Genomic DNA, 20,837 nt, shown 5'->3' with positions numbered 1-20,837 from the left:
GAGCAGTATTAACAGAATCAGTAGCACAAACTTCCAAAGGGACATTGCGAGGCTCAGAGTTACTCTCACTTTGAAGAAGATATCATTTGGTTATTTTAGCAAACACTACTCTCTAGCTGATCCATCTAGGAGCAAGTCTGTTAATCTGGATTTCAGTCTCCCATGTAGGAGCATAGGGAAGTCCAGTAGAACATCAAGCATTAATTTCATCCCCACTGACACCAGTGGGATGAAATGGATTAAGTATTTATTAAGCAACTACTGTGCGCCAAGCACTGTGCTAAGGACTTTACAAATATTATCTCATTTGATCTCCACAATAACCCTGGGAGGTAAGGTGCTGTTGTGATCCCCACTTTACAGATGAAGAAACTGGGGCCGACAGAGGTTAAGTGACTTGCCCTTGTCACATAGCTAATAAGTGTCTGAGATGGAATTTGAACTCAAGTCTTCCTGATTCCAGGCCCAGCACTCCATCCATAACACCCCAGGTGCCTCTAAATGCATCTCCTAATTCGATCCCCAAGTAAAGACAAAGTAATCAGGTTAAATACATCTGAACATTGACAATTTTGTCTTCCGGAGCCACTGGAATACAAGCTCATTGGCCACCCTGATTTCTAGCAGTAATGCTTCCCCCCTAAGGGAATCTAGCAGCATTTTCTTTTTCCATTTAAACTATTGGCTTCTCAAGAATAAATATCTTTTCCATAAATCTACTAAAGACCCAGGTAAGAAGCCAGAGATTCACCTATTGTTAAACAATAATATTTCTCTTTAATGGGCAGCAAGGATTTTCCTGATTTCAAGGAACAGAAGTATTGCTTACTATATTGGCCAGAACTGATAGCAATCTCGATGATGGAGTCACTGATCTGAGTTGAAGGTTCTCCTTGAGATAATACATCCTCAGGGGGTCCAGGAAGGGAAATGTCTAGCAGAGCAGAGACATTGGGTGGAGAAAGCCGGGTACTGGATCCCTCAGATGTAGGAAGGGGAGTAGAGAGGCCATTCTGGAGAGGGGTTTTGGACATTTCAGATAAGGATAGAACAGAAGATGCCTGGAGGAAGAAAAACAGAAAAATTATCACAGAAATGGGTCTGACAGAATTGAAAAAATATGTAATGTGGAGAAAAAAAATTCATAATTCTCAGGTATAAGACTAAAAATGCTGCAAGTATCCTGAAAAAACCTCCAGCAAATGTTGTGGTCATTTATCAGTTTCAAGACCAATAGGGAAAGTAAAATTATACCAGTGTCATCAAGAAAGGAGGTAACTTCATTGGCACACAGTGGGTTTACGATGGGGGTGAGATGTCAAGTCTACAACTCTATTTGGAGAAGAGAAGGAAATAACAAAAAGAAAAGAAAGCAGGCCGATGGAGACAATTCCAAATGAGACAAACACACACAGGCTGTGTGAACTCTATTCTATAATTATCCAGGAGACAATAAAACTAGAACCATTAGCTAGACAAAGATCATGGAAGTACTTGGAAGATGAGGACTGCAGGTCTGACGTATTTGGGGAGATGAACTCTGGCTTAGTGGCATTGGTTCAGAAGCTACACAATGCTTGGTCCCTACCTGGAAACCTTGAGTAACAGATTCCGGTTCAGGCCTTGGGGGGATACTGATGAAAGGAACGCGGCACCCACTGCTTGTGCCCTAGAAATAAAAAAGGAATAGCAGAACATTTCCCAATTATACTTAATACTTAATAGCAGCTCACATATATTTGACACTACAGCTTAAAAAGCACAAAAAGCTACAGCTATCCGTGTGAGGTCCATATTGGATCCTCCTTATCTTACAGGAGAAGAAACTTATTCTGGGAGATAAGGTAACAGAGCCACAGTCACAGATCTAGTAAGTGATGAAGTCAATGCTCTCTGACTCAAGGCTTAGTTGGATCTATGTGCTGCTAATATACCAGAAACCAGAACTCAAAGCAAACACTGGTAAATACACCAACTCCTACATTACAGCAGTTGTCTCCTCATTTTAAGTGGCTTTTTAAAAACTAAAATCAGAGGAAGATAAAGTGCTATAATCTGGAGGGGTAACTCCTGAAACTGCTTTCAAAGTCAGACACTGTCAGGTTCCTCCATGTTTTACTCTGATTGTTTAAGTGAAAGAATTCTTCTCTAGCACCAAAAGTCCAGCTCATTCACAGCAGGGTTCAGACCTTAGACTTGGCAGGGAGTTTGGGGCTCCTGACTGGATCCTGTATGGTATGCAATGACAGTATTAGGAGTTTTATAGCTTTACTCTTCCAAAAGAGGGGGTGAGAAATCACATAATTTTAGGAAGGAGAAGAGACCTCAGGTTATCCAGTCCAAATTCCTGTACACACAGGAATACATTCTGCGACATTCCTGATGGGGGGTCATTCAGACTATGCTTTAATACTTTAAAGTACTAGGGTACTAATAAGGCTGTACAGCTCCACTGGTTCTAATGTATTCATTAATGCAACACATATCAAGTCTAATACCTTTGCCAAAGGACATTTGAAATATCTGAAGACAATATAACCTCCTCTAAGCTGTACCTTCTCCAGATCAAACACTCCTAGTTCCTTCAAATGAACCTAGAACCTCAGAGTTGGAAAGAACCCTATAAGATGCATAAATTTCTTCTATGATATAATTTGCCTTTGCTTAAATGCCTACAGTGACAAAGAATTCATCAACACACAGGTCTAATCATTCATTGTTGTTTTTTTTTTAAACAATCTAATTGTGCAGAATTTATTTTCCTCATGCTGAGATGAAAAATCACCTTCCTCTCGAGCCATGAATAGAATATAAATCTTCCCCCATATAGCCCCTTCAAATAAACTATCATATTGCCCCTCTATCTCATCTTCTTGAGGGTACCCTAGGTCCTTTAACCAATTCTTAAGACAATGAGTATCTCTTTATATTTTAGCTATGTGCCAACTTAACAAATCCATCTTAAGATATGGTGCCCTTTCTATGGTAGGAAGCTTAGGTATGGAGAAGAGCAGAGAAAATGTACCTTCTCCTTCATCATAGAGGTTAGGGACTATGAGAATGTACAATATTCCACATGCCATCATATAGAATAGGGATGAGCAAACTACAGCCTGGGAATCAAATCTAGTCAGCCTCTTGAGTTAAGAAAAGCATTTACATTTTAAAATACAGTTAAATTTCATGAGGGCCATACTTTGCTGACCTGTTAATACAGATGATATGTTGGCTACTTTTGTTGGGAAAAAATATATTTTTTTAAATTTCTGTTGGAAGGGATGGCTTGCTCATTATGGAAGGTGGGAAGTACATATTCAGAAATAAATGTAATATAAAAGCAAATTATGACGAATAAAAATTATATAAAAAAAACACCAGAGTAACAAAACTGAACACATACTTGGTGTGGCCTGACTGGTATAGAGCTACTTGGTACTTTGGACATTACATTTTCGTTAATGGACCTAAGATCACTTTGCCTTTTGATGGTCACATCTCATTACTGACTTGTATTTTGTTTTAAGTCAAGTATCTAAACTCTCACACAAGTGTAGATAATAATTTCTATTAAGTTATATGTGTATACTTGGCTGACTATTCCAATTGGATTTATATGGATCCTCAATATATTACTCAATATATTTGCTATCTCTCCTAGCTTTGTGTGTTTTAGAAATTTGATGAGCATGACATTTAGTTTTTAAGTCAGTTGCAAAAATACTAGGCAGAAGAGAGTAAAAGATAGAACCCTAAACCATCCCATACCCTTAGGGACCTGTAATTACATCTAGGCTGACGTCTATCCATTTAATCAACATCTGACTACAGCTGGTGAACCAGTGACAGATCAACATACTGAAAGCATTTATACCATCATCCAGCTCAAATTTCACCATCTTGTCCACAAGAATTCTATGGTCTACCTCATGCTGGTTTTTAGTTTTCTCAATGCTACAGATGCCTACCTGGCCAAAATACGGCATGCAAAATTAAATGCAATATCATCATTATATCACGGGATTTAACGTAGGCTCTACCACCTTAGGGAAAACGGCAATACCTTCCACAATTTCTGTGACAAAGACACATGTTACTGATACCAACCTCCATAGCTGACATGGCATCCCCATTCTGATGTGAGCTAGCCAAGTTTTGCCCTGTCACTGCGGCTGTCACTTCCTCCGAAGGCAACTGTGTTATCCCAGGCAAACCCTCAGTATCCAGGACAGGGAGTGGGCTCCCAGGAATGATACCAGCACTTTTAGCTGCCAAGTCAATGGCACCTGGAGATAGAGAAACAGAGGATGATAATAATAAGGCTTCTCCTAAATGAGCAGTTGCATTCCCATGCTGAGACCATAAAAATATCCTATCTCAAAGGCCCCATTTTTAACTGAAAAGTCAATAGCTTACATGGTTTTCCTTCCAAGGATTTAGGAGATATGTATTTGAGAAAGTAGAAGAAAAGAACACTTCAAAAAGTGTCACTCAGAAGCATGGGGTTGGCTGCAAGTTCATCTCACGCTTAGCTATGGAAACTTACTGGACAGGTGATTAGCAGCCTGGGCTGGAAGAACCTTGGGCACAATAGGTCGAGACAAAGCAGCTTTGGTCAGAGAGGACTGGACTGGCCGAAATGACCCTCTCCCTATAAGATGGGAACAAAAACAAATTTCTAGAATGCACACATATATTTATAATTTTCTTATTCCGGTGCTCATTTCACCACCCAAGGCCTACAGAATAGCAGGGCTTCTCCCTTATTTCCACTACCCACAGCCTCCACTATGAGATTTCAGTCTAGTCAAATATTATCAAGTATTCTAAACTGCCACTTCCTGTGGAAAGTAGAAATGATTTTTGGGTTAGAAAAAGTACAAAGAAGGGCTGGATGAGCTGTTTTGTCAAGGAGGAACCAAAGGTTGAACAAAACTACAAAATGAGGCAGTACATTACAATAAGAATAACTGTAAGGCCTGTTTGTCGATATCATGGAATCAAAACTGTTCAAACAGCAACACAGCACAAACGAGCAATTCAAAGACCAGAGGACAAAATATAAGCGAAGGAAGCCATTTCCTTCTTTAAATTCCTGATAATAATTTCTACCAATAAAAGTTAGTTTAAAGTTTAATCCTAAAAAAAAAAAAAAAAAAAGTTTAATCCTGCTCAATTCCTTAGAGTTTACGGAGTTATGAGTGCAAAAACAGAAGAGGAAAAGTTAGCTCTGCTATAATGCTTGTTTTGAAAAGGTGAATTTACTCCAACACAAATGATACATTAGGGAATGATTTGAGCATAACATGTATTTTGTGTTTACTTTTATGCTTTATTTCATCCAGGAGAAACGGTGAGAGAACAAGAAAACTGGACCACTTCACAACAAGTCAGAAGCTTCAACCCTTTTAACACTCACTTCCAAAAGGAAACTTCAAGTCTTTTTCAAGGTAAAGGTCCTCATTTACTGTGTATCTGCAGGTGCAGTAGGAGCTAAGGGCTTAGGAGACCTCTTAACCTTCCTCCCCACTGCTTCCCCAACTTTCCAGCATAGCTAAGGGCCCTCTCCTTCTCATTAGGAATTGGGATGCAGGCCAAGCAAGAGTCCAAGGCCTCAGACACCGCAACTACTTATTGGAGTATTTATGTACTTCTCAACTACTTAATACGTACAAAACATTGCTACAATTTTTTTAGGTTCCTTTTGTTTGTTTAAATTTTTGGAGGGGGGAAGGCAGGGCAATTGGGGTTACTGTATATCTGTATTGCCCAAGGTCACACAGCTAGTGAATGTGTCAAGTGTTTGAGGCCGGATTTGAACTCAGGTCCTCCTGACTTCAGGGCCGGTGCTCTGCTCACTGCACCACCTAGATGCTCCAGTTCCTTTATTTTTTTTTTATTTTTTTATTTATTTAACATATTTAGTTTTCAGCATTGATTTTCAAAAGAGTTTGAATTACAAATTATCTCCCCATTTCTACCCTCCCCCCCACTCCAAGATGGCATATATTTTAGTTGCCCTGTTCCCCAGTCAGCGCTCCCCTCTGTCACCCCACTCCCCTCCCATCCCCTTTTCCCTTCATTTCTTGTACGGCAAGATAAATTTCTGTACCCCATTGCCTGTGTATTTTATTTTCTAGTTGCATGCAAAAACATTTTTGTTTGTTTTTGAACATCTGTTTTTAAAACTTTGAGTTCCAAATTCTCTCCCCTCTTCCCTTCCCACCCACCCTCCCTAAGAAGTCAAGCAATTCAACATAGGCCACATGTGTATCATTATGTATAACCTTTCCACAATACTCATGTTGTGAAAGACTAACTATATTTTGCTCCTTCCCAACACATCACCCTTTATTGAATTTTCTCCCTTGACCCTGTCCCCTTTCAAAAGTGTTTGTTTTTGACTACCTCCACCCCCATCAGCCCTCCCCTCCATCATCCCCCCCATTTTTTTTTATCTTCTTCCCTCTTCTTTCCTGTGGGGTAAGATTCCCCATTGGGTATGTATGGTATTCCCTCCTTAGGCCAAATCTGATGAGAGCAATGTTCACTCATTCCTCCCTCATCCGCCCTCACCCCTTCTCCCACAGAACTGCTTCCTCTTGCCACCTTTATGGGGGATAATCCATCCCAATCTATCTCTCCTTATCTCCCTCTCTCAGTATGTTCCTCTCTCATCCCTTAATTTGATTTTATTTCTTTTAGATATCTTCCCTTCATCTTTAACTCACCCTGTATCTGCGCTCTCTCTCTCTCTCTCTGTCTCTCTGTGTGTATATGTATATATATATATATATATGTATATATATATATATATATATACACACACACACACACACACAAACACACATAGATATATACATACATACACATTCACCCATATATATATACATAAACATATATGTATGCATATTCCCTTCAGCTACCCTAATACTGAGGTCTCATGAATCATACATGTTATCTTTCCATGTAGGAATGTAAACAAAACAGTTCACCTTTAGTAAGTCCCTTGCAATTTCTGTTTCTTGATTACCTTTTCATGCTTCTCTTGATTCTTGTGTTTGAAAGTCAAATTTTCTATTCAGTTCTGGTCTTTTCACTGAGAAAGCTCGAAAGTCCTCTATTTTATTGAAAATCCATATTTTGCCTTGGAGCATGATACTTAGTTTTGCTGGGTAGGTGATTCTAGGTTTTAATCCTAGCTCCATTGACCTCCAGAATATCATATTCCAAGCCCTTCGATCTCTTAATGTAGAAGCTGCCAGATCTTGGGTTATTCTGACCGTGTTTCCACAATACTCAAATTGTTTCTTTCTGGCTGCTTGCAGTATTTTCTCCTTGATCTGGGAGCTCTGGAATTTGGTGACAATATTCCTGGGAGATTTATTTTTTGGATCTATTTGAGGAGGTGATCGGTGGATTCTTTCAATTTCTATTTTGCCCTGTGGCTCTAGAATATCAGGGCAGTTCTCCTTGATAATTTCTTGAAAGATGATATCTAGGCTCTTTTTTTGATCATGGCTTTCAGGTAGTCCAATAATTTTTAAATTATCTCTCCTGGATCTATTTTCCAGGTCAGTGGTTTTTCCAAGGAGATATTTCACATTGTCTTCCATTTTTTCATTTCTTTGGTTCTGTTTTATAATATCTTGATTTCTCATCAAGTCACTAGCTTCCACTTGCTCCAATCTAATTTTTAAAGTAGTATTTTCTTCAGTGGTCTTTTGGACCTCCTTTTCCATTTGGCTAATTCTGCCTTTCAAGGCATTCTTCTCCTCATTGGCTTTTTGGAGCTCTTTTGCCATTTGAGTTAGTCTGTTTTTTAAGGTGTTGTTTTCTTCAGTGTATTTTTTCAGTATTTTTTGGGGTCTCCTTTAGCAAGTCATTGACTTGTTTTTCATGGTTTTCTCGCATCCTTCTCATTTCTCTTCCCAATTTTTCCTCTACTTCTCTAACTTGCTTTTCCAACTCCTTTTTGAGCTCTTCCATGGCCTGGGACCAGTTCATGTTTTTCTTGGAGGCTTTTGTTGTAGGCTCTTTGACTTTGTTGACTTCTTCTTGCTGTATGTTTTGGTCTTCTTTGTCAGCAAAGAAAGAATGCAAAGTCTGAGACTGAATCTGGGTGCAATTTCGCTACCTGGCCATATTCCCAGCCAACGAACTTGACCCTTGAGTTTTTCAGTGGGGTATGACTGATGGTAGACTAGAGAGTTCTATGTTCCACCTTTTTGGGGGGGAGGTGCCAGCTCTGCCACACCAGCACTGCTCCTTCCCCAAGAACCCCTAACCGGAACTGAGCTTAGATCTTCAGCAGGCTGTGTACTCCTGCTCTGATCCGCCACTTAATTCCTCCCACCAGGTGGGCCTGGTGCCGGAAGCAAAAACAGCCGTAGCTGCCCCCGGGGCTGGAAGCCAAACCGCGAACTCCTTCCACTCTCGCAGCTTTTCCCACTAACCTTCTCAGCAGTCTTTGGTGTTTGTGGGTTTAGAAGCCCTGGTACCTGCCGCAGCTCACTGACTCAGGGCGCTAGGGCACACTCTGTCCGGTTGCTGGTCTTGTTGGTCCACGTCGCTCAGGCTGGGCTCTGCTCCACTCCGTTCCCAGCTCCCAGCTCCCAGCTCCGTGTGGGATAGACCTCACCCAGAGACCATCCAGGCTGTCCTGGGCTGGAGCCCTGCTTCCCTCTGCTGTTTTGTGGGTTCTGCCATTCTAGAATTGGTTCAGAGCCATTTTTTATAGGTTTTTGGAGGGACTTGGTATGGAGCTCACGCTAGTCTGTGCTTACCAGCCGCCATCTCGGCTCCGCCCCCCATCAGTTCCTTTATTTTAATGTGTCATTGATGAATTTTTTTGAGTCGTGTCCCAACCCCATTTTCAACATAAGTCCTACAGTTTTTATTGCTCAATTTTACATAGTTTCATTGATTTTTAGAAATTCTTGTGGAGTTATGGCAGAACTAATCATTTACAAAAAGAAGCCAGAAAAGCAAACTATAGTCACCAGGCAAGATGTAACAGTAGAGATTACAAGCCCCTCTCCAAAAATATAGTACAGCATTAAATAGTATTTCAAAAGTATTTCAAGCATAGATGTTATTTATACATGACAAGGGATCAATTCTTTCATGCTAGGTACATTTATAATCCAAATTAAGGAAAATCACAGGTAAATTTAAGTGGAAGAACTGTGGGAACCACAAACACTTACCTGTTATAGAAGAATTTGACATGATGGAGAAAGAACACACATTATGGGATGGATTTCCTGATGGTCTAGGGAGCAGTGTTCTCTAAGGAGAAAAAAAAAGGGCACAGGTACAGGAGTCAAATTCATTTAGAAGAGACTTAAGAAAAAGGACATACTCAAAATAAACATTGTAAATAAAACATGGCTGAGTATTATGAAACAAAAATTCCTTATGAAGGAGCCTATGAAACAAGAAAGCAATGAACTGTCTGAGTAAGACTCAAACACTTTTATCTGAAAGTTTCAAACTATGAACAATAAACACCTTAACATTATACATTTTTTCTGATCCTCATTAAGTTGGAATCATCTCATAGGGTCTGCTTTCAAATAGGTTGGGTTACTTTCTTAATTCCTGAAATAGTAGGAAGAAAGAGCAATGATAATCACCAATTACACAGGTGTTGAGAAAAATGAATAACATTAAAGTCTCTGAAATGTTCCAATATTCACTGATTTAACAAACATTCATTCTGGACCTAATTGTAGAACATCTTATATTTAGACAAAGATAAATAACAGATTCCTACTCTCAAGAGCTAACAAGTTAGTTGAAAGTGTTTTGTATATAGACTTACGTATGTATAAACACACATTTATACATGTATGCATATATATACACATTTAGACACACACAAATAAATATAAGATAAAGTAGAAAGTGATAAGAGCATTGGAAGGAGGAGGGGAATTGGGGAAGATTTAATTGAGGGGAAGTAGCATTAGAATTTACCTAGAAGGATAGGTAGATTTCAACACTTAGAGATTTTTGGAAAGGGAAATGATTAGTGGAGGAGTCACCAAGGAGTAAGAAGACTCAGAAACTGCTTTCAAGGGTATAATTATGGGACCCACTACCAGAAGGAGGAATTTCGAGACACAGCACCCATCCTCTCAGGTGCCATGCTAGTCTGAGCAATGTGATGACATGGAGAGGATGCTGGATGTGGGATTCAGACACAATTTCAAATTTTCTGTCACCTGTCACTTAGAGATTGTATGACCATAGTCAACCCACTGCACTCCTATGGGCGTCAGTTTTCTCACCCATTGAAAGAAAATAAGGAGATATTAACAAAATCAAGTAGAGACAGAAAGAGAAAAGTCCGCTGAAGACAATTACAAAATGCACAATAACTACAACAATGGAAATGGAAGGAACAGTAAGCACAAGAGAAATTTTAAATGACTCGATCCTCAACCAGTTACATGCAATAACACCTCTCCCTCCCGTACAGGGAGGCAGGGACCCTCCCCAATAAGGCATTGGGCACAGCATGAAATACGGCAGACAGGTTTTGCTGAACTTTTTTTTCCCACTTCTTTCTCCTTCTCTTTGTCATAAGAAACTCATCTTTGGGAGAGGAGAGAGGAGGCACAGAGGGGGAAATCTAGACAATGGAAAAACAAAAGATATCTATAAAAATATATTTTAAAAAAGTAAAGTAAGGAAACAAACATCATTAGAAAAAAGAAAATAAATGGGGGAGCCAAGATAGTGGATTAGGGGCAAACGCCCAGCTGAACTAGGGCTAGGGTTAGGGTTAGGAATATTATTGTGTAATAAGAAAGGACAGATGTGAAGACTTCAGAAAGAGCAAAGAAAGCAGAACCAAAGAATAATCTGCACAGCAATCACAGTAATGCAAACGAAAATGTCAGGAAAACATGCTAACATGTGCAACTAACCAGAAGTGGAATGGGCTGCCTGAAGAGGTGGTGGGTTCTACCTTCACTGAAGGCATACACAACATCTGGATAACTACTTCTCAAGGATGTTATGCTGAGGACTGCTTTTTGATATGGCGTGGATTAGATGTTTGCTGAAGCCCATTCTAACTCTGAAATTCCGTGATTAAAAACGGTGTTATCCCTAGCTTGGATTTTGACTTAGTGTGTTTGTCTTTTCCAGCCTCTCCCTTCTAACTGCTGTTCCTGACGTCAAGTGAATTTCTATTTCTTCATCTAGTGAGTACAGCTAGGAACGGCTAGGTCTCTTCAAGGCTCACCTCAGGTGCACTTTAGCTCATTTAACATTATTTTGCATTCACTACTTGGATACTTACTCTGGTTATGAGCATTTCTTAGAGAAGTTTAACTCCCATTAAAAAGTCCCAACAAAACCATGAAATGTCTATTCTTTGAAGGCAACAGCTACTTTTATTTTTATCTTGGTTATCTCTTAGCACAATGCTTTTCACATAGTAGGCACTTAACGTGTACCAAATTGAAGTAACAAATTCAAATGTGTAAATGTGTTGTTTCCACAGTACAGTTACCGATGATTAGAAATGCTGGCAACTCTGTTCCATTTCGCATCTATTTACCAACAATTTATTTGTACAGCACTTTAAGGTTTGCAAGGTGCTTTCTTCATAGTAACCTTCTGAGATTAAAAAATATACCCTTGGTCATACACTTGGTAAGTGGCTTTAGTAGGATTCAAACTCAGGTATCCTGACTCCAACTCTAGCCCCTCCCTCTCCACTAGGATTCTGTCTCCTTTCATCTCTAAGTGCTTTTAAAAGGAATTGCATTAGCTAGACCTTACGCTTCATCTTCACTTGTTTTGAGACATGATGGGATCCGTGTACTAAAAAATGACCCTGACACTCTGAATCACCATGTCTATGCCTGGAAGGAGATTAAGTGTGTACTGCCGGAAACAGTTTTCTGGCTCGATTTTGTGGTGAATATTTTGAGAGTTAAACTTCTCTGAGAAATTATTCCTAACCAACAGGTTAGGCTACTGCAGCTGTAGCTCACTTACATAACCATTTACTAAGTGGTAACCATTTACTAAGGGTAGTTCTGAGGCCTGAATAAGATGATATATATACAAAGAAATTTGCAAAATTTCAAGTGCAACATAAATGCTATTGGAACATATTTACAATACAAGTCCTTTATTCACTTTTTATGCAGTCCATTTTCTTATTAAGAACAACAGTATCAAAATGATCTAAAACAGATAGGGAAGAAAATTCCACCATCTCCAAACTAATTTTCAAGTAGTTTTTTTCTTTTAAATATGAAGCAAATTCTTCCTTTTGTAGAACCACAGAGGTGCACTTAATTTTTATATAAGGATGTACTACTAAAAGTTTTGTACAAATACAATTTCTGTAAATCTAGTAACATTGTAAATACAACAAGAAATGTACTAGTTGAAGGAATCTTATGGTGGAAACTTCCGTTAAATGAAAAATAATCTTCTAAAATTTAGAGCTTCTTAAGAAAGGAGAAGTGAATTTATTTTAAAAAAATATTCTGATAAATATTTCAATATCAATAAAATATTTTGCTAAATACATTTCAATATCAATATATTTAGTTTCCTTTGCAAGCCTTTAAAAACATTATCCTGAGAAGAGGTCTATAGGTTTCATCACACTGTCAAAAGAGTCCATGACACAAAAAAAGGCTAAAAACCCTTCCTCTAAATGGTATGTTTCTAATACTCAAATTTGCAAAATACCTGACATTTATAAGGTGTTCTGATATATGCAATACAGCATGCATATGCACACACGTAAGTGTATTACATGTAAACACATGTGCTAGGTGTGAGCAGGCTGCAAGAAAGAATAGAAATAAAAGATGTCATCAAGGAATTATAACATGAAGAAAAGATGGGATGGTCACATGGGATGACAAGTGGATCGTCAGAATGCTTCGGTCATATATTTGTCAGGAGGAGCCAGGAAAAGCCTCGTTGTTGAGTGGAACCCTGTGGGAAGCTCATAGGAGGATATGGACAAGAGTCACACAGGCTAAGAAGGTATGGTGGAGCTGAAATTTGCATCACTGGAAGGAAGTTCCATATTGATGAGCTCATAGATCCATTTGTATATTCTAGAGACAATCTAGAAAACTATTACTTTTAGCCCTCTTCCTAATTTTCTGTCAACATGACTGGAGAAACCAAAGAGGTCACAGGAGAACAGATGCTGGGCTAGAAGGGATCTCAAAGGCTATGTGGTTCAGCCCCTTGATTTTGTAGATCAGGAACGGGAGGGGCAGAGTTTCCGTGACATGCCCTACTATTCCATAGGCAGTAAGGGTCCAAGCCTGAGGGTCATTTTGTCTTTTTCTGTTTGCAAATTGCTGTGGCCAAAGAATCCATCCCCTAGTAAGCAGACTAACTGTTGAAAGCAGATACAGTATCAAAGATAACATTTGTGATGAAGTGCTATGGAACCTCCCAACACAACAAACTCACCAGAACCTTAGCTCTCTCTAGCCTTTGAGGACCTGGAGCTACTTTCATGCCACCATGAGACATTAGAAGATGCCTTCTGCCATTATATAACCTTAATAAAACATTAATCTAAAAAGTTCCATATGCAGAATATAAGGAAATGTGGGAACGTATGAAATCATAAGGCATGAAGAAAAACAAAATTAGCAATATGAAATGCACATTCACTATACATGAGCAAAAAAAGTATAAGAAAACCCAAGTACACAGATGAACAACAAATCAAGGCACAGTGAAAAAGACAGTCATAACTTTTTAAAAGTATACCTTTTAATCTAAATGTGGAGTTTTAATGCTTTGAGGTTTGATTTCTTAACATAATTATTCATATTTTGCTATCCCTACATTTGTATTAGGATTTTTAAAAAAATAGGTTTAAGTTATTAATCTAATAGAAATAACTGTAAAGCTAAGTTCATCTGAAAAGAAACTAAGATGGAACACTCTGAATACGTAGTGTGTTCTCCCATCCAGAAGCTGCCCTGATGCCTCCTCCTAGCACCAGAGAAAGCTGATCGTGACCCTGACTATAAGAGCCATGTCAGAGGAGCCTAAGCTCTAGCAGGTTCTGTTTTTCATTCTGTCTTTATATCCCCCAATATCTTTCAAACAGCAGGCACTTAACAAATGCTTACTGAATTGAACTATACTGGTATGTACTAAAGTGCTAGACCTTTGTTTGGCAAGTCACGTAACCTCTTAGCCACAGTTTCCTCATTCATAAAACGGAGATAACTCTAGCCTTACAAGGCTGCACTGAGGGTTAAATGGGAAGATTCTCCCTCTACCTCCTTCTCATTAGCAAAACTGCTGAAGGGTCTGGACACCGCAACTTCCCTTTTTCTCTTCTATGACCATGGAACGCATGAAACAAAAATAAAAAGGTGATTCTCAATCCTGTGAAACTCCTATTACTTTTCCTTTGCAATGATCAATAAATAACATTTATTAAGTATTTCTTGTGTGTCAGACACTGTACTAAGTGCTGGGGATACAAAAAGAGACAAAGACAGTCCCTGGCCTCATGGAGCTCACTATCTAATATGGGAGATAACATGCAAACAAGTATATAAATGCAAGGTTTATCTGGGGTAAACAGAAAATAATTAACAGAGGGAAGTCACTCGAATTAAAAAGGATTGGGAAAAGCTTGCTGTGAAAGATGGAATTTTGGCTGAAACTTAAATGAAGTCAGGGAAGCCACTGTATGGGGGACAACCAGAGAAAATACCAAGAGCCAAGAAATGGAGTGTCTTGTTCATGAAACAGCAGAGTCAGTGTCATCAGATGGAAGAGTACATCTTGGGGAGTAAGATGTAAGAAGACTGGAAAGGCAAGAGGGGACTAGGTTACCAAGGGCACTGAAAGCAAGTGGATTTTTTATTTGATCCTGGAGGCAATAGGAAGCCACACGACTTTATTGAATAGTGGGGTGATATGATCAAATCTACACTTCAGGAGAACCATCATAGTGGCTAAATGTGGGATGGACTGGAGTTAGGAGAGACCTGGGGCAGGCAGACACCCCAGCAGGCTATTGCAATAATCCAGGAATGAGATGATGAGGGCCTGTACTAGAGTGCTGGCAATATCAGATGAGAGAAGGAGGAACATTCAAGAAATGTTGCAGAGGTGAAATTGATAGGCTTTGGCAAACACTTGGATATGGGGATTGAAAGAGAGTGAAGAGTCAAGCATGATACATACACTGAAAGCCTGAAAGACAGACAGGATAGTTCGACCCACTAAAATAATAGGGGGTAGGAGGAAGGGACCTTAGGCAGAAAGATAATGAGTTGGTTTTGGAAACACTCAGTTTAATACATCTACTGGACACCGAGTTTAAGATATCTGAAAGGCACTTGGAGATAAGTGACTGGAAGTCAGCACAGAGTTTCCAGTAGGACAGTTAGATTTAAGAATCATCAACATAAAGATGGTGATTACATCCACAGGAGCTGATTAGATCACCAAGTGAAGTGGTATAGAGGGACAAGAGAAGAGGGTCCAGGACAGAATGTTGAGGGACATCTATAGCTGAAGGGCATGATCTGGAGGATGACATAAGCAAAGAAGACAGAGGAGCAGTCTGATAGGTGGGGGAACCAGGACAGAGTGGTGTCCTGAAGACCTGGCAAGATGAGAGTAAGGAGGAGAGAGTGATCAGCAGTGTCAAAGGCTGCAGAGAAGTCAAGGAGAATGAGGCTAGAGAAAAGACTGTGTGATTGGGTTTAAAAAAAATCACTGATAACCTTAGAGAGAACAGTTTCAGTGGAATGATGAGGTCAGAAGCTAGATTAGAAGGGGTTAAGAAGAGAATAAAAAGAGAGAAAGGGGAGGCACCTAGTGCGGATAGCCTTTTCAAGGAATTTGGCTACCACGGACTACAGTTAGCAGAGATGGAAGGATCAAGGGAGGTTTTTCTGAGGATAGAGCGTCCTGGGTATGTTTGGAGACAGCAGAGGAGTCTGTAGACAGATTTAGAGTTAAAATAAGCGATAGAGTAGGGATAAAGACAAGAATCTGTTGGAGGAGACAGGATGGAGTGGGATCCCTTGAACAAGTAGAGTGGTTAGCCTTGGTAAAGTGTAAAGCCGCTTCATCGCGTGAGACACGAGTGAAGGACGAGAGAGTGCCAATAAGCACCTGAGTAACAGGAGATCAGAAAGAGGGAAGAAGAAGGAGCTCATGGCAAATGGCCTCAATCTCATCTGTAAAATATGAGGCAAGATTCTCATTGGGGGGGGGGGGGGGAAGAGGGGAGCACAGTTTAAAGCGTTTAAACCATGAAAGATTTAAAGAGGTATGAGAAGGTTTAGAAGAGCTGCTATGGACAGTGGGACAGTGAGTTGATAAAGGAAATATAGCAGGACTGCCTGGCAGCAGAGGGGATGCAATTGTGGTTGTGTAACATAAATTTGTAGTGGATACAGTCAGAACAGTCACATGATTTTCTACCCCTTCATTCAGCAGTACAATGGCGGCTGCAGGGTAGAGTACTTTAAGGCAGGTGGAAGATGCCCAGCTGGCCGCTTGTTGCCCTCCTTCTCTTTGTGGAAGTGATCTTTGATTTTAAAGGTTATACTTCCTAATAAACAAGTATGTTATTTTACATATGGAGTAACATATGTGGTAGAGAAGGGGGCAGATATTCATACCATTTTAAACACAGAAAAATTAAAGCTGAGTGAAAAAAGATCATTTATACTAGTTGAAACAATTAGTGATAAAACCAAGAAAAAAGTCTGCCCTAAATCCTAGAACTTAATTTTTACGACCACAGACAGGTACAATAACGAGCTCTCTTCTGACCTGTACCACCAATGGCTTCCGCAAGTGTCTATTTCGTAACTTCCTTGGCTTTGGCAAGAAGAAATCCGACTGCATCTGCAAAGGAACCCATGAGGTGAGAAAGAGGTGAGGCCTTTTATCTCCTTCAGAAACACCACCACCCAAATGATGCTCTCTGTCTGTGGAAGTGAATCTTGCTTTCAGAGATCATGCCTGATAAGAAGCAAGCTCTTTACAGTATCTATGGACTAATGTATGAGCTCATCTCCTGTGGAGACAGATCAGGTCCAGTCACGTTTCAGATTATGCTCTTTCTGCACTTACACTGATTGTGTCAAGATGCTGTCGGAAAGTCAATTCTGCATCCTTGCTAGGAGAAAAGAGCTTTCCATGTCTGCTATTGGGTGGCAAAGTTGTTGGGACTGCAAAAAGCCCCCCATCAGAATCACTGTTTCCTGAACTGGATGGATCAGCTACCAGAAGAGGTCTTGGAGGGTTTCTCAAACCTTAAAAGAAAAAAAATGGATGGCTTCAATTACTGTTGTTAGCAGAGATAAAAAGTTTATAGGATCTTCAACTCATAGCAGGAAGGGAGCTAGCTCAGAAGTCACCTAGTCCACTACCCTCATCTTACAGACGAGGAAGCTGAAGCTGAGAATGGTGAGGTGACGACGTGTCAAGGGTCAGAAAGGTAGGAAAGGACACAGCTGGGACCTCATCACAGGATTCTTTTGTGATACACTGTCTTCCGCGATAATCAAATTTTGGGGAAAATTATATGACAAACTATGAGAATGAATCATTTGGCATGGAATTTTTGTATTTTTGATACATATAAACAATGCATTTCTAGTTTCTCTCTCTTACAGCGGAGGGGGGGGAGGGGAGGCGGAGAAGTGGGGGAGGAGTAAGCATTTATATAATGCCTACTACATAGCAAGAGCTATGCCACACATTTCAGAAACACTATCTCATTGGACCCCAATAACAACACTACAAAGTCAGTACTGCTATTATTCCCACCTTACAGTTCAGGAACCTAAGGCAAAGAGAGGTCGAGTGACTTGACCTGTCCAGGATCTTGAACTCAGGGACTCCTGGGGGCAGCTAGGTGGTACAGCAGTTAGAGCACCCTGGGTAAGTCACTCAGCTGGTTTGCCTTGCTTTCGTCAGCTGTACAATGAGTATAAGAGTATTGCCTACCTTCCAGAGTTGTCACGAAGATAAAATAAGACAGTCTTTGGCACTACGTGGTGGGTGTTACATAAGTGCCAGGTGTTAGCATTATTAATATGGCTCTATTTCTCATATTTGATCAGATGGTACCCCTCTCTCTTGGCTAAAACATAGAAATAAATCTTCGAGTTAGCCGTTCTGTGCTCATTTTCAGAACAGAATATGAAGTGAAATGGGACCAATTTAAAGAGTACGGCTCACAAGTTATTGGAGGAAACGATAAGAGCCACAAATTGTAAACTTTATCAAACACTAGCTCTATGGATAGGGCTAACAGAACTGGCGTTTTAGAAAGTGACAACATTTGATGTTCATGTATTTGTCAACTAGCAAAAGGGGAAAAGAGTTTAAGAGACAAAAAAATTACAATCATTAAGAGCCTTTTTCTGAGTCTCCTTAATACCTTACAATGCTCACCACACTTAGAGACGACCTATTTTGTAAATGTTGAGCTCTCAGGATAACTAAGCACTAAAAAACTAACAAGGTAGGTTTATACAGTTATCAGTCACTAGAAATGTGCACTGAATGATTTCTTTAAATGTTGTTTGAATAATTTGGGAAAAAAACTGAATTAACAACTTTAAATAACAAAAGCATCGGGAATTATTCCCTCAGTCTATCCAGCCACAAGTTACCATATTTCTGGTGATTTAATTCTAGCATTGTTCCTGTTTATTTTATGGTAGAAGTATAACAAAAACAGATTGATTTTTGGGGGGAGCATAACATACAAGTATAACCTTGGAATAACATTAAAATAATAAAGAATAATAGCTTTGAGATTCTCAGAAGATGTAGCAGAAAGTAATTCAATATCAAATCTCTTAAGAAATGATAAAATATATCTTTCTTGATCATAATCAAGAATAATTATATTTTGTCAATTCTTAAGAGACTGGAGTAACAAGGCACTAGGCTAGGTATCATACAAAGAAAAATATATAGAGCCCCTATTCAACCTGAGTTTACAATCTAAGACAAAGCTTATAAAAATACAATGCTTTTTTTCATACTAAGGTCAATGAAATAAATCTTTTAAAAGTCTATCCAATTTATTCCTGTAGCTCAATTATATAAAATGAGAGGGTTGAATTACATATCTCCGAGCTCTAAATCTATGCTATGAGTTCTGAGTACCACCAAGCTAGCTCAGAGAAATATTTCTTGGGCTAGAAACTCCTTTTCTCCTCTTCTATAAGACTGAGCTGAGGGGTGAGACCATTATAGTGGTCACTATAGTTTAGTGTCCCTCAACTCTAATGATCTTTGTGGGTGATAGCTACAACTCCTGAGTTATGCGACATTTTGCATCTGCAGCTCTGCTTGGTTTCAACTCCACAGAATAGGATGGGTACCCTCTGATGTTTGCCACCCCCACCCTGCCTTTTCAACTTTCTTTTATATGCTGTCTTCCTCTATTGCTACTTCCCTACTTCCCAACTCCTTGAGGGCAGGGACTGTCTTTTTCTTATTTGTATTCCCAGTGCTTGGCAGGCACAGTGACTGACACCTAGCAGGTGCTTAATAAATATGTATTAAATTGAATTGAACAGGAAACACTGATCTGGTTCTTGAAGGACACTTCTGAAGTATCCCGGTAAGGCAAAGGTAGGATACGAGATTAGATAAATGGCTGCTCTGATTCCCCAGTTCCCGTAACATCTCACCTGAGGAGCTGGATGACGAGTTGGGAGAGAAGTTCTTATTGTTTCGGAGGGTGGACTGATTCCGGGCACATCGGGGACTCCGGGTACTGATGGTTATCACCTTCCCTGGGGGTGTCAGTGACTGTTCCTCTTGAGTGGGCTTCACTGAAGCCACAGAGATGGCATTAGATTCAGGAGTCTAGGAGAGAGATGTAGGATTCAGTGCACACTCAGAACAATACAACTAAACCCAGTTTGAAATAAATGCTCCAGACAACATCATGAAAGCTTTATTCCTTCAACAAAGAAGCAGAGGAAAAGGGCATCACAGACATGGTCTTTAGCACAAAAAAAAGGTTGGGGTTGAAGAGAGAAAAACATTATACTAGAAGATTTCAAGAGTTGCTTTCATATTGACATTCATTTCTTAACCACCAGATTGAGCTCTTTCAGTAGACATTGGGGCGAGGTGCTGCTTGGTTTAGCACAGGTCTCGTAAGACCCCAAAACACAGCCAACAGAAATAACAACTCATTTCTATAGCACTCTAAGGTTTAAAAAACACTCTCTTTATATTCATTATGAGGTGGTTGGTAAAAGGATCATCTCGGCTTTACAGATGAAGAAACTGAAACTCTGAGGTAAAGTGACTTGTGTTTGACACTACATCTTGTAAATGGCAACATGGCACAGAGGAGAGAACGTAGCTTCTAGAGGAGGAAGAGGAAGAGGTGGGTGCAGATCCTGCCTATCTGTCATTTAGATGTGAACTCAGGAACACCGCTTAACTTCTCTAGGCCTGAGGTTCCTCATCTTAAAGGAGGGGACTGAGACAGATGACCTTTACAACTCTTTCAATTCTAAATTTATGAGCATAAGTTACAGAGCTGCAATGTGAATCCAGGTCTCCTGAATTCAAATTCAGGGTCTTGCCCACTGTACTACAGATGTTCCTTACAAGAAAGGCTAGGCTATACTACCAAGAAAATAAAAGCCTTTTCTCCCCGCAAAAGAACTTACAAGTATGACTTCACTGCTTAACATATTTTAAAACACACGAGGTAGAACATGGGAACCTGACCTACTAAACAAAAATGTGACAAAGGATGAAACTAGGGCAATGTCAACTATTACATTAAGAGTTCAAACCAAAGA

General features: G+C 39.7%; 1 protein-coding gene across 2 annotated transcripts in view; it reads right to left on the bottom strand.

Moving 5' to 3' along the window:
• Positions 1–20,837, bottom strand: part of CRAMP1 (cramped chromatin regulator homolog 1) — a 119,881-nt gene that overhangs the window by 8,541 nt on the left and 90,503 nt on the right. For both annotated transcript variants that reach the window (XM_036738512.1, XM_036738511.1), the window contains exons 11-18: positions 19,704–19,881; positions 17,122–17,303; positions 16,819–16,893; positions 9,207–9,288; positions 4,544–4,648; positions 4,105–4,283; positions 1,589–1,669; positions 830–1,061 (exon numbers count right to left, since the gene is read on the bottom strand). In XM_036738512.1, coding sequence (XP_036594407.1) covers positions 830–1,061; positions 1,589–1,669; positions 4,105–4,283; positions 4,544–4,648; positions 9,207–9,288; positions 16,819–16,893; positions 17,122–17,303; positions 19,704–19,881 — 1,114 coding nt within the window. The remainder of the gene's footprint in view (positions 1–829; positions 1,062–1,588; positions 1,670–4,104; positions 4,284–4,543; positions 4,649–9,206; positions 9,289–16,818; positions 16,894–17,121; positions 17,304–19,703; positions 19,882–20,837) is intronic.

The sequence above is a fragment of the Trichosurus vulpecula genome, chromosome 9 (genome assembly GCF_011100635.1).
Source record: "Trichosurus vulpecula isolate mTriVul1 chromosome 9, mTriVul1.pri, whole genome shotgun sequence".
NCBI lineage: Eukaryota > Metazoa > Chordata > Mammalia > Diprotodontia > Phalangeridae > Trichosurus > Trichosurus vulpecula.
The sequence above is the reverse complement of the archived record's forward strand: the minus strand, read 5'-3'. Positions and strand labels throughout refer to the sequence as shown.